Genomic DNA, 14,060 nt, shown 5'->3' on the forward strand with positions numbered 1-14,060 from the left:
TTGAGCTTTTAGGGTGTGTAAATTAATAAAGGTTTTTCACCAACTTGGAAAGTTTTCAGTTGTTATTTTTTCAATATATTTTTGCTCCTTTCTTTTTCTCCTCTCTTTCTGAAATTTTCATTATTTATACATTATTATGCTTGATAGTGCTACAGATATTATAGACTGTTTTTCTTCTTTCTTTTTCCCTTCTGTTCCTCAAATTGAATAATCTCAATTGACCTATCTTCACATTCAGTGGTTTTTGTTCTGCTTTTCCAATTCATTCCTGTGCTTCTGCCAAATTTTGCATTTCAGATACTGTACTTTTCAACCCCAAAGTTTCTATTTGATGATTAAAAAAAATTTTTTTTTGCAGTGTGGATTGCTCTTTATTGATATCTCTATTTAGTGAGACATCATTTTCACGTTTTTCTCTAGTTTTTTAGACATGATTTTCTTCAGTTCTTTGAACAGATTTTAAATAGCTGATTTATAATCTATCTAGTAAGCCCAATTTCTGGGCTTCCTCAGAATCACTTGATTATTTCCCCATTCCACCCTATGTATATCCATAGGACATATTTTTGTTTGTTTGTTTCTCATAGTTTTGTGTTGAACACTGGACCTTCTAAATAATATAGTGTGACTTCTATGGAAACCAGATTCTCTCCTCTTTTCAGGGTTTATTGTTGTTATTGTTTGTTTGTATAATAATTTTCTGAACTAATCCTATAAATTCTGTATCATTTGTTGTCTGGGGCCAGTGACCAGCCAATGATTGCAGAGAGATTTCGTTAAATGGTTGGAGTGGATGTGTCTCCCAGTTCTTGTTGAGGGAGTATGAATACACAACACACTTCTGGCACTATTTAGAGTTACTTGCTGACATGCAGGACACCACAGGCTCTCAGCCACTGTGGAGCATTGAAGAAAAACCAGGGCAGCTACACAGTCCTCAGCTGCTCCCAAGTCCCAAACCTGGGGGAGCATTATAGAAGTAATAAAGCCATATATTGTAGGGTCTCCTCTTTATGTATAGTAAATACTTGGTGATTATGTACTGGTTTCTGATTACTGTTCTACACTAGAGTGTCCATTTGTTTAATTCAGTGTAATCTCTTAATGCCCATCCTCACCCCTCTCCAGTTTAAATACAGGCTAATGTTTCCCCACTGCTTCCCCAGCCCCTACTTAGGTCCACCTTCAATCCTCATTCACCTTCTTATTTTATCCACTCCAGGTTAATGCTTCTGCAGTATCTTTTCCTAAGACCCAGAATGAGATACAGTCTCTCATCCCAGCTTAAACTGAATAACTGCTTCTGCAAAAGTAGAATGAGAAATTCTGGGTTTTGCTCTCTTTGATCTAAATATCTTAGTCTTCTGGCTCCTAAGTGTTTTTGTTTGTTTGGTTGATTGGTTGGTTTTAGTTTTTGGTTTTTGGTATAGAGTTGGGAATCAAATCCTTGGTCTCATACGTGCTAGGCAAGCACTCGACCACTTAGCTACTGAGCTAGATCCCAGATCTCAATTTACAAGTATAATCTGGCCTCACAGATCCATGTGCAATTTTCCATTCTTCCTAGATAATTTCCTACAAGCAATAATATTTGGAATCAACCAGAGTCTCACCTTTGAAAGAGCCTTATATAACACTGGTGCTTTTTGATCTGCAGGACCCAAGGGTCTCTGGCACTGATGCAGTCTCAGGACACTTAATAGATAATGCTCAGCTAAGAAAAAAGCATAGATCCTATGAATACACTCTAGGTATTTATAGGTTAAAGCAGTGAGGATCAAAGAAAGATTTGATTGGACACCCAAGAAGCTTCTATGTGAAGGGCCTAACAAAGTTTCAGTTAGGGAATGATCTAGGGAAGAATCTGAGGCATAGATTGAAAAACGGTCCTAAAGGCATGGAGGAGTTGGTAGTGTGCAAAGTTACCCAGGTTTTAGGGACTGATTTAAGAAGAGAGAGAAAAAAAAAAAACCAAAAACCAAAACAAAAAACAAAAACCAAAAAAACAAAACTTGTATGTCATTCAAGTAATGGATCATGAAGATGACATTAATGTGTTCAGGAGAGAACTAGACGGAAGAAACAGGAAAATATCCTGAAGTTTTACTTGGGCAAGAAGATGGACAAATCTATCAGAGTAGGTCCTTATAGAGATGTATTGTTCATGGCTTACTGACAACCATATACTGTCCTCTCCTGGTAAGTCCTATAACTGCTTGGAAACTAGACTTTAAGTACCCCCAGTGAATCAGGAACACCGCCTGCATAACTATTGGAAGTTTATCTTCCTTGACTCAAGAATTACACACATATTAAAAGCCCAGGTGTTATGGTTTTTAGTGTGGAAGAGGTAGAACTTACCTTTCAAGGTCTCTGAATCCATAAAACGGTTAAAGTGATATAAGTCCACTCATGGCCCCTTTCCCAGTCTACCTTTCTTTTTAGCCCCCCCCCCCCCCCGCCCCATGTTTTAAGCATAGATAAATCAAGGTTGTTTAGCTCCTTGAAAGAAAGTCTTAGGCAGGGAGATTAACACCATAAAAAACTCAGTCCCTGGGCTGGGATTGTGGCTCAGTGGTAGAGTGTTTGCTTAGCTCGTGTGTGGCACTGCATATAAATAAATTAATAAAATAAAGGTTCATCAACATCTAAAATAATATTTTTTAGAAAAACTCATTCCATGCCCTGGATAGTCCTTTCCCTGTCCCCTCAGCTGTGAGCAAAAAGTCTAGAGGGCTCTGAGATACTGGTCATGGGTTTACAGAGAACCCTCAGTCCAAGGAAGAGAGAAGACAAACTTTTTGGTTCATGATACTGTTATCATGGATAAACTTTGTTGGGGATAAGAGAGATAGTCAGTCCATAGTCGTTCCAAGTCAAAAAATAGCAGGAAAGGACCCAAGAGATGAGAGTGGAGTTGCATCCCATCAGATTGCAGCCATGGAGGAGCAGTGCCCAGAGGTGGAGGTCAGAGAGGAGAGGATCTGAAGGGGCTCACCACAGACAGGAACATCTTTTCAGTTTCCTCTTTAGGAGAAGGTTACAGAGACTTATGAATTCCTTCAAGGGCCAAAAGTGCAAGGGAGAAATGAAGTCCAAGGAGATTCATAATCCATGCTTGGAAGATGTCTGGGAGCCAGTAAGCTGAATTTGTCTAGTAAACTGAGAGGTCAAAATCTCCAGAGACCAAGAAATGCCCTTCCTTAAGAGTGCCAGTGGTCTAAAATCCAGGATGGCCAAGTCTTAAAGAGAATATTATTGTCATCCAAAATGAGCAAATGATTTTTATAGTTCTTTCATTACAAAATTACACAAAAATATAAAATATTCAGGGGCTTGTCAAAGTGAGAAAACTTAATAAAGTGGTTTAAAGAGTAAGCATATTCCCCTGTCCCATCTTTATTGTCTTAACTTCTATAAAGCTCTGTGTGTATGTGTGTGTGTATGGGGGTTACACAAATATTAAAGAACCAGAAAATCCCACACAGCCTCTAAGAAAGGTAAAGTTCAATTTGCAGGTGAAGCTACAGAGCTGGCCTCAGGGCATTTCAATGAAGTGTCCCTTACTTCAGATAACCTGATTTCTAGGATCTCCTAATCCCATCCTCAGTGTGTGTTCCATGAAGACATGAAAATTTCCCAGGTCCTGTGTTTTTATATGAGGGCCAGAGGGAGAAGTCTAGCTTAGCAGATCCGGATCCACAAACTTCAGCCAGAACTAGAATTTAGCCTTGAGTAAAGAGAAGGTCTACTCTGGAGCCCAGAGCAGGAGGGCGTGGAGTAGTGGATACAGGGTTGGGGGTCTCCCTGCCCAGGCCAGGGGATTAGGAGACACTCTTGTGAGCAAGGTCCCTTGGTTTTCACATTATAAGGAACAGCCCCTGGCAAAAATAACTGGGGTAATAGGATGAGGATCCGTTTCCAATGACTCTGTCCTGGGATGAAAGGTGAGGCAGCAAGGTCATGGTAAAGCCCAGTCCGTGTCCACTACTGTGCAGGGCCAGGCTCAGCTGGAGACAGCACTGTCTTTATGGCACTGAGAACACTTGAGCTCAGGAGCACGTAACTGTCCTGGGCCTGATTCTGGAGACGAAGCCATCACACTTGGAGGAAGGATAATCCTAGGAGGAAGTCCAGGCCCAGACATCTCCTGTGGATGGGCCTCCTGTAGCCCAAGGGCTCCTTCCCACCCAGACCCAAGGGAAAGGACAGGGACACCATCATAAAGGTCACTCAGGCCTTGAGAGCCAGAGTTGTCTCAGCAGGGACTAGCAGGTCAGATACTAGGACAGATATCTCTAGAAAACTGTGAGATGCAAGGATCGGCAAATAAGTTCAGTACCTCCCATGGGGCCCATGTCCCCAACCCAGACTCTGCCAGCTCCAGCCAAGGATTCCAGGAATCTCTAGCTACCCTTTCTGTTGCCTGACCTTGGTCTCTGGGGATGTCTCTCTTTTGGTCAGCCACAAAGTCCTCCTCCATCCCCTTCTAGGAAGAAAATTCCTCTAATTCACAGAAATTTTGGACAAGAGGAGAAAATCTATTCCATGTCATGTTGATATATCTTCCAAAGAGGATGGTCTCTGGTTCTTATGACCAGGGATTTTTTTTTTCTTCTCAAATGGTCTGATTCTTCTAATATCTGAGTGATATCTTCTATCTTTCTTGTGTTTGGGTACATGTTTTAGAAATCCAAAGAGTCTGAGTTTAGAGAAAAGAAGGAGTCATCCTCAACTTATATCAAGGGCCTGCTTGGGCTTCTCAAAGGTGGCCTGGGCCTTGGAGGGAGGTTCACAGTGGCACTACACACCTGTCCCCATCTCAGGTTAGTTGCTCCTGCTCAGAGGCCATATTTTTAAAATACTTTATTTTTTCCATAATACTGTCATTACAAAAAAATACAAAAAAAACTACTATAAAAACATTCAGGGGCTTGTCAAAGTGAGAAAACCTAAATATCCCACCCCAGGACTGGCTAAAGCAGTCTGCTCCCAGCTCCTTCACTATTTGATTTTTATACAACGGTGGGAGTGGGGTGGGGTCACATAGGCATAAAAGGGCTGGAAATTCCCCACACAGCCTCTAAGAAGGATAAGAAATAAGTATCTTCACATATCATAAAAGTGGGATTTGGAAGTTTGGGGTGGCTAGACCCTGAGTTCAGAGGTGTGGGGAGAAACCTGTGACCCTGAATCTCCTGGTGAGAAATAGCTGCCACCCAAAGCCCTTACCCTTCTTGATGAAGGCTGGGAGATGGGCCCTGCCCCACCTCTTAGCTTCATACCTTAGGCCCCTCTTCCTTCCCTCTGACCTTGAACACTCCTCAAAGCAGCAGTGAGGACAGAACTTCCAGCTCTGTACTGTGTAGACTGAGCAGCTGTCAGGAGGCTGCTGAGGGCCGGTTTACCTCCCTGTCCCAAATGAAAAGTGTCTTGTGCTCAATGGCCCTGTTCATGGATTGCAGACTGTTCCTTCCTATCTCTTCTCCTATCTCCTGGAGAGGCACAGACAGCTCCAGGGCTTTGTGTGCATGAATATGTGTGTGATAATCTTGGACACTATGGACCTGGGAGTGGGGGAATGAAAGCAGTATCCTTTCTATCCTCTTCCTCCCCCAGCAGGAGGAAACCAAAGGGAAGGGAGAGGAAAGGGATTAGCAAGGCCAAGAGGGGAAAAAGGACATGCTATTTACAGGCGTGGACAAGGAATCTACATCTTCAAGTAGCACTCAAGTCACTCTCCAGCCACTGAAGTGGGAACTGGATTCAAAGCTAGTGACATGAAAATTGACCCCTGGCCTGGGCTATCTCTCCCCACCTCCCTCCCACTCCCCCAAAGCAGCCCAGCTCTGAAAGGGGTCAGGAATAGGAACATTGTCCTGGAAATCAGTGTTTTTTTTGCATTTTAGAAAAACTCGCCAGTGTCCAGTGGACATCAAGCTGGGTGCACATCGGGTGGGGTGAGTGTGGGGTATTGCTGTGGTAGACTCTGCACTAGCTTGGGCAGAGCCTAGGAACAGGGTAGGTGCTGCTTCAGGATCTGTCGTGTCTGTGGTGTTAATCTGTCTGGGAAGCGAACTTTGAATTCCACAATGAGGTCTCCCCGCTGAGTGGGCACCTTGGGGAAGGGAAGGCCTTCCCCACGGAGTCTCTTCACGGTGCCTGGCTTGATGACATCATTGCAGGGTAAAGGGATCACCCGGCCATCAATGGTGGGAATGTTCACGGTGCAGCCACAAAGTGCCTGGGCAAAACAAAGCAGAGAAAGAGGAAAAGGTGGGGCAAAGTTAGTGAGAAGAAAGGAGAAAGACTGAAATGGGGAAGAAAGTGCCACATTCCAGGGAGGTAGGGAGTTTCCTGACACCCACACAACACACACACACACATACACACACACACACACACACACACAATCTGAGCAGGCCTCACCTCCTTAAGGCTTATCAGGGCACTGTAGAGCACATTGGTGCCATCTCGGCGGAAGTGTGCATGGGGCTTATCTTTGAGCACGAAGACAATGTCAGCAGGGATGTTGTCAGGTGTGGCATCACCCTCTTTGGGGAAGGTGATTTTGGTGCCTTCCTTCCAGCCACGCTTGATGACGATGTGCAGGATTTTGTCCTCAGTGCGCACAGTTCGCCCATCAGGGTTGAGGCGCCGTCTAGTGATCTTCATGCGTTTCGTGGAGCCGTGGTAGATCTCTTCCAGGGACACCCGCAGCTCATGCACCACAGGTGGGTCCTGAACCTTGCGTCGGGGGTATAGTGGTTCTGGGGCTCGCCTTGGACCCCTACTAAGCCCATTGAAGCCAAAACGGCCAAAGGCACCAAATGGGTCCTCATCTTCATCCACATCCATGTCATCTGGGTCAAAGCCACTAAAGGGCCGAGTGGAGCGGCTGCTGGCAAAGAAGATATCGAAGGGGTTGGAGCCACCAAAGAAGGAGGCAAAGGTGGCATGGGGGTCCCCATGAAAGGTGTAGTGAAAGGAGCCACTGGAGCCACCTGACGTACCACTGCCGGTCTTCAGGCCTAGAGGGGAGGAGAAGTTAGGGGCATTTTGGCCCATCCTGGCCCCATACCAGTCTCTTCCCTCTGCCCTCTAACTCCCAGTTCCTGGGCCTAGGGAAAGAAGCAAACTCTAACTTCAGAGAGAGCCAGGCTAAAGTAATAAAACCTTCTGGCAGGATTAATTACTACTCTTAATTAATTACATATTAAATAGTAATGTATATCTTGAAGTTTGAGGAGGCTGGGTTACCATTAGATGAAAAAGTCAGAAGAAGGGGACTTAGAGGATGTGACTTTCAGTTCTGTCATCTTTTCCATGTACTCATGGCCCAGAAATGTCTCACAAAGCCTTGAGTGGCTGGCCTGGTGTTACATTACAAGTCATACCTGACTTCCAAAGTTCTGCTTTTATCTCCAAAGACATACAGGGCAAGAGGCAATCAGGCAGGATTTGACCACACAAGGGGTTAGTAAGTGATCTGCCCTAGATGAGATGGGGACACAATCTAGGAGGAAACCCACTTTTACTCTGCTTCTAGTAATGCTTCCTCTTTTCTTGACTCATGCCAAATGGGAAATTAGAAAGGCTCAAAAACCCAGGAATTATTTTTCTAGAAGTTTTCAAATATTTCATTCTCATACTCTGCTTACAGTGTTGCATAGCTACAGGGAGTGTCATTCATACATTGTTCAGACATAGACTACAATGGGAATGGAGCTCCCTCAAATTATGCAACATCAAGCCCTAGGACCCACACCTAATGTAGACAAACCACCATGCATGAATGGCTGGCACCTTGCAGGCTGTGACCCCAGGTGCTCTCTCTGGAGTCAGGTCCTGTTTAGGGTTCAGATTCCTGGATGGCACCTTCATGGGTGTGGTGGTGATGGTTATGGAAGTCCTGAGGACTATGGGGAGGGGATTAACATTGAGAGCTGATCCAGAATAGGTAGACGCTGAGGTGGGGCCTAGGCTAGAGGAAAGTTTCCTTCTCTTTGAGGTCTTTTATCTAGAATTTCAATTGGACATAGAAACCTGAGCCTAAATTAGCCTCATTTCCTGGGACCACAAGGGTAGATTTGGGTTTCATTAGAGGGGCCAAGTGTCAGGCAGTTCAGGTACTTATAGCAGCCACTCCTTCACTTCTCTGTCAAGACTTAGGGTCTGTTCTTTCCTCCTATTAAGTGATTATCAAGCAAGTTCAAGAAGCTTGGCAGAGCTCAGTGAGAGAGGGATGTTGAACTGATGATAACAGAAGGGGGTAATTCTCCCTGTGGGGATTCCTCCTTGACCGCCACCACTCCCTTTTCAAGCTAGGAACAACTTGTCCCAACCCAGAGCTGCACACAGACTCTATGTGCACAATTGTTCTGGCTGGCTACTGCGGAGGGGGCAGGGTGGACAGAAATATAACCAACATTTCCAAGGTGGCCTCTCCCTCCCCAGGCTGAGTGCAGCCTTAGGGACCCCTGGAATGAAAATCTGCACCAGAACCTGGTGTCTGGGCTGATTCTGAGCATTGCCCTACACTTAGGCTTGGGCATGCAAGTGGTGGTAAGGTGAAGTTCAGGGTAGCTCTCCCCACTCCAGCCTGCTTCCTAAACAAAGGTGAGGCTGAGTGGAGGAATGCATGCAATTCCGAGACAGGTCACATGGTGGCATGGTGTCTGCACAGCTTCCCTCTTTCCCACCCCTACCATTCCCATTCTTCTACCCTAGAAAAAAACATTTTTTTTTTTCTTAGTTGGGAGAATGCTAGGGACTCCAGGAGGTGGCTGGCAAATTTGGGAGTTGGTAAATCTAGGAGGCAATCAGAAGAGATAAAGGGAACTAGAAGCCTGGAGAAGAAGAAGGAGTGGGAGGACTGGGACACACAGGAGGATAAGGGTAGAGAGAAATGGAACACAAAGCAAGGAGGATAGAAAAAGAAAAAAAGAACATTCCTTTGAGTCCCCGCTTTGTATCAGTACAGTACATACCATTAACCCATTTCATTTTGAGGATAGGGTGGGGAGGGTGAAGAGGAGGAGAATGTGAAAGAAAGGTGGGGAAGAAGGATAGTTCCTCCCTGGAAGGAGAGTCCTCAGCTGTGACAATGTCTCTTAATATAGCCTGACAGGTGCCTGCGGCTGGCGGGTGGCAGGCAGCCCTGAGGGGCAGGCCCAGAATTAGCAGCTACATCATGCCCGTGGGATGTGCTGGGAGGGGCCACCCTCTCAGAGCCTTTATTTGGGCCTTTCCTGCCACCCGCCCTGTGTTTGGCCACCAGCTGCCCCTGGGAGGGAGTAAGATGCCAGTAGCAGTTCCCCTTCCACCCTTGGATCCCTGCCACTTCCTCTGGGAGGCAACTCCATTTCTGTTCTCCTGGCCTAAAGTGGGCTGGGATGGGGGGAGGGAAGGGGACAACCATTTCTACTCTGGGCTCTCAGGGTTAATCCTAAGGGCCAGACTTTTATGCTGATGAATGTAAATGCTCTGTCCTCAGAGAGCCACAGGCACCCTTTCCCTCACCATACCCCTCAGCCAATGAAGCAGCAGGGACTTCAGGCAGGACTAATAAGGCTGGGAAGGAAAGAGGGAGCAGGGAGGCCTCTGGCTTCTGCTTCAGACCTCTCTAAGGCCTAAACTAGAGTAGGGTGGAGAGAGGCAGGAAGAACAACAAACAGTAAGCTGAGGTTAGGTGGTCTCCTGTCTCCCGGGGGTGTCAGTGCTAGGAACATTTGCCACCCTCACCCCTGCTCAGTTCTCTACTATGAGAGCCAGTTCACTCAGGACTGTTCACTTCATCCAGACAAACACAGGGGTCCGGGACTGGGCTGCAGTGCAGCCCTCTTACCTTCCTCCCCATACTGGTCATACAGGCTCCGTTTCTTAGGGTCACTCAGCACATCATAGGCTTCTGCAATCTCCTTAAACTTCTCCTCAGCATTGGGTTCTTTGTTCTTGTCTGGGTGGTACTTCAAGGCCATCTTCCTATAGGCTTTCTTGATCTCATCCTCGTTGGCCCCAGATGAGATCCCAAGAATCTTGTAATAATCTTTTCCCATTACAGCCACTGGACCGGCACTGGTCTCCTTATTTCTGAAAGAAACCCAGGGCCAATCCTTGGTGCCCTTATTCTCTACTGCTCAGAGCCCTGCTCCCAGTGATCCTGCAATCCCTAAATGACTTCCTGTTTGACCTTCAGTAGGTCATGCCTGTTCTGTGGGCCTCGGTCTCCCCATCTGTAAAATGAAAGGTTTAGACTAGATGATCTCTTCCAGCTCTGACATCCTAGATTTCGTGAGTCCTTCCTCAGCTTCTGGGTTTTCCCAGCAGGAAGCTGAAGGTTATGGTCCACTTGTTGGGGCTAGGCTGAGGCCCAGGCCCTTGGGCCAGACTGAGGACCCCCGAGGTCCTTCTGAGTGAGGAGGCACCGTGGACTGACAGACCACACACAGAAGCTGGCGAAGGTCAGTGCACTGGGTGAGGTCACCTGAGCATCGTGGTCTCCTACGCCACACCTCAGGCACAGTGCCCAGGCTGAGGGCAGCTGGGGCAGTGGCACAGGCCTGGGTCTTTAGCCAGCTGTCCTGGACAGCCAGGCTGAGTCAGGGTATGGGTGTCTAGAGTCTTCTCTGCTATTGGAGACCCCAGGTCTCCCTACCCGTCCCCCAGACTATGCTAAGCTTCACGTGTGACTCAGATCACAGGGTGACTCACAGTCTTAGGAAACTGCTGTTTCCAACACCCTCGTTAGCAGGGGGTGGCAATGTCCTTCCCCCAGTGAGGGCAGCAGTTGCCTTTACTCATTTCCCAGTGTCTACACACAAAGCTGTGTGTAAAGACTTGTCTGTGCGCCCGAACACCAGTGTTTGTGAATAGAATTGTCTGAGGATAGGGCCTTTTAAAACCTTAACTGCTAGGAGACAGTTGGGCACTAACCAGCAGTCCTTAGTTAACCTTCCCTGTAAGACCCTTCTTCCCACTTGCCTTGTAGTTTAGAATCTGGCCCAGAATTGGACCCACACTCCTCTGATAACCCCTTTTATGTGGGTGCAGGGGCATCTGTTACATGAAGAAGAAACATAGGGCTCTTATTCTTCTACTTGAATCCCTCCTCCCCCATACATGCATCTGTGGAGGATATGAAGGGAAGGGGGCTTTCCTATATCTAGAGCTATCTGGGGGAAGGACCAGAAGCCATTCTCTTGCCCTTCTGAGACTTGGCCAACTAATGCCAAAGCTAGGAGAACCAGAGTCTTTCTAGCAATGTCCTGGGCTGGCAGCCATAGCTGAGATCTGCTTCTCTGCCTCTGACTGCTTCAACGCAGTGAGGTATACAGGGTGTCCTGGCAGCAGTGAGGACTGTGACTTGGTAAGGGGGAGGCCTCCAAGGCCCCAGGTAGGCAGGGACAATGGCCCTAGCTCTTGCCCCCACAAGGCTTACTGAAGGTGGCTGGATTGACTCACGGTGCTGGGAGTCACCTCACTCTGATGAAGAGAAGGCACCATAAAGACACTCCCCCATTTCCCCACACCAGCATGTCACGTCTGTGGGGGAGACTGGCATTGGGGGAGGCAGAGAAGAAAGAGCATCTGGGGGAGGGTGGCCATTTTCAGAAGCAGCAGTAAAAGCCGTCTGAGAGGGAGCTGGGGGGTGGTCTGCCATTTCTGCCTCAGCCCACACCTTCTTTCCCCTGGGACTGGGAAGGAACCCCAGAACATCAACAGGGTGCCCCAGAAAACTATAGCAGCTTCTAGGCAGAAGGCAAGTCAGAACAGCTTACCAGTCCACCCACTCTTTTTTTGCTGTCCCTGCATTACCTTTTCACCCGGCCAGTGTCCTCTTTGGCACCCACCTGCTAGCTATTCTAGACTCATAATTTTCTTGTCTCCACAGACACAGGGCAAACTCACTCAGAACCTGCCTATTTTTCCTTCTTCTCCTTTCTACCCTCCCTCACTCCCCCTACCCACAAGCCGCGTGGTACAATGACAAAGGAGCCCCATGGTATGGCATTGCCTTTGATGGAGAAGAATGAGGAGGATTTAATGTAGAGGCAGGAATGAAAAATGGGGAGAAATGGCAAGAGGGCCTACTGAGGTAATAGGGGAGGAAAACTGTTGATATAAATGAGGTATTGATGGAGGGAAAATAATAGGGGACAAATGGAAAATGGGTTTTGATGGGTGGAGAGCAAGAACTGTAGGAAGTTGAAGTGTTGGAGGAGATGTTTGTGAAAAAAGGATTTGAGAGATGAGATGAATGATAGGGGGTGCAATTCATTCAAATGGACAGGTGAGATAGAAGGGGGTTCTATCATGTAGTTGAGAATGAGATGAGGAAGCAAAGAGGTGATGCTCAGGAATGGCTGATGTGGAGAATTTGACTTGGCATGGGTATGAGCGCCCTTCTCAGGAGGGACTTACCGAAACTTTACAAACCCATTCAGCGTCCACGCTCGAAGTTTTAAGGGCTCCAGCTGAATTTTAAACATCAAGCTGGCTAAGAAGTCTTCTCCCCAGAAGTGTGGGAAGCTCCGGAAAGCTCCTCGAGCCTGTAGTGGGGGTGCTGCTGGGGGTGGGCAGGAGAGCACTGTGCGCTTAAACATGCCCAGCCAAGCCCCTCACCTCTGATTGCTCCACCGGAGCCTGCTTGGAATACTGCAGCTCTGGAAGCCACCTCCTCAGATTCGTGGAGGCCCTTGCCCAGCAAGGCCTGTCCGGTGCTTCAGGAGCTGGACCTGATCCCCAGGTGCTGAGAGTGAAGGCCGAGGGTCCAGTGGCCACCTGCTGTCAGGTGCAGCAGTGTCTGGCTGATTGTGAGTGGCTGTATGGCAGTGTGACAGTGAGGCTGGCAGTGGCAGCGTGTGCTTGTGAGTGGCAGTGTATGTACCTGTGACAGGTGTGATAGTGAGGGCCTGAGAGACAGCGAGGTCCTCTCGCCTATTTGGGGAGGACCCAAACCCAATACCCAAGAACCTACTCAATGAAGTCACTGACGGGGAGTCTCCTCCCCCGCAGATGGGCGGGGAGGGGCGGGGCAGAACAGAGCCTAGCCAGGACAAAAGGCGCTGCGGGGAGAGGAGGGGAGGGGGTTCCGATGGGCGGAGGAGGGGGTCGGTGATGTCACCCGCGCTGGCTGGCTAGCCTGCTCAGAAACGCCTCCGCCAGATAGAACCCAATCCGACCCGACACGACCCGACCCTCTCCCGGCTCAGAATCTGGCTGGCGGGAGAACCAAGCCTGGGGTGCGGACGCTGAGTACCTTACAGACCCCGATTTCCCAGTCTCCGCACCCCAACAGCAGAAGAGCCGATGGGCCCTTGGTGTCCCAACCCCCGATACCAAGACCCCCGATTCCGTGACACCCCACTCCCGGGACCCCTGAGTCCTGGCTCAGTGCCCTCACCGGTGGGGAGCTGCGGGTGCCGCCGCGGTCCGTCACACAGCCGCTGCCCCCTCCCCCGGCTCCGGTTCCGCCGCCTCCACTAGGGACAGGAGTCGCCTGCCCGCCGGCCGCAGACAGCGGGACCGGGAGCCCGCCCCCACGGCTCCGCCTCCGTGCCATCCATTGCACCTTCTGCCCGTCACTCAGCTAAGCCTCTGCTATGATTGGGCAGCTTTCAACGAGCGGCTCAGTGTTAGCCACACCTTCTCCGCCCCTGTCACCCGGCCACACGCGCACACATTCCGGGCAGTGATTGGTGTGGGTCTGATTGGTGCCCTCTGGGATCAATCAACCACACCTCTTCGTCATCTCGTCGTGCCATTGGTGAAAAGGATAGAGGGTGACAACTCCACGCGCCCTTTGATTTTATTGGTTCGTCCGTAGGACTCAGACCCCTGCCAGGGGGCAACTATATTAGTCCAATCTCCGGTTTGAGAAGGTGGGACGTACTGGCCATCGCTCGAATCCTGGGAGAACCTTCTGGAACTCGTGCAACGTCAAAGGCAGCCTTAAAGGAAAACTGCGCCCACCAGTTGGCCGTGGCACTAGGCATTCTTTCCTTTCTTCGTTTAGGAGAGTAGGAGGGAGAGAGAGAAAGAGAGAGAATAAAGCACTC

At 48.5% G+C, this 14,060-nt stretch overlaps 1 protein-coding gene across 2 annotated transcripts; it reads right to left on the reverse strand.

Moving 5' to 3' along the window:
* Positions 1 to 4,849: 4,849 nt before the first annotated feature.
* DNAJB5 (DnaJ heat shock protein family (Hsp40) member B5) lies at positions 4,850 to 13,554 on the reverse strand. Of its 2 annotated transcripts, none has more exons than XM_081260667.1 (4): positions 13,406 to 13,554; positions 9,848 to 10,092; positions 6,430 to 7,031; positions 4,850 to 6,244 (listed from the first exon to the last, which is right to left on the reverse strand). In XM_081260667.1, exons 2-4 carry the CDS (start codon positions 10,056 to 10,058, stop codon positions 6,011 to 6,013), a joined length of 1,047 nt encoding a protein of 348 aa, XP_081116793.1. In that variant the 5' UTR covers positions 10,059 to 10,092; positions 13,406 to 13,554; the 3' UTR covers positions 4,850 to 6,010. The 2 variants fall into 2 exon arrangements, with proteins under 2 accessions (XP_081116793.1, XP_081116794.1); XM_081260668.1 differs by lacking the exon at positions 13,406 to 13,554 and adding an exon at positions 12,625 to 12,740.
* Between the last annotated feature and the right edge of the window lie 506 nt (positions 13,555 to 14,060).

This window comes from Spermophilus citellus (assembly GCF_964194105.1).
Source record: "Spermophilus citellus genome assembly, chromosome: 2".
In the NCBI taxonomy this organism is placed as follows: domain Eukaryota; kingdom Metazoa; phylum Chordata; class Mammalia; order Rodentia; family Sciuridae; genus Spermophilus; species Spermophilus citellus.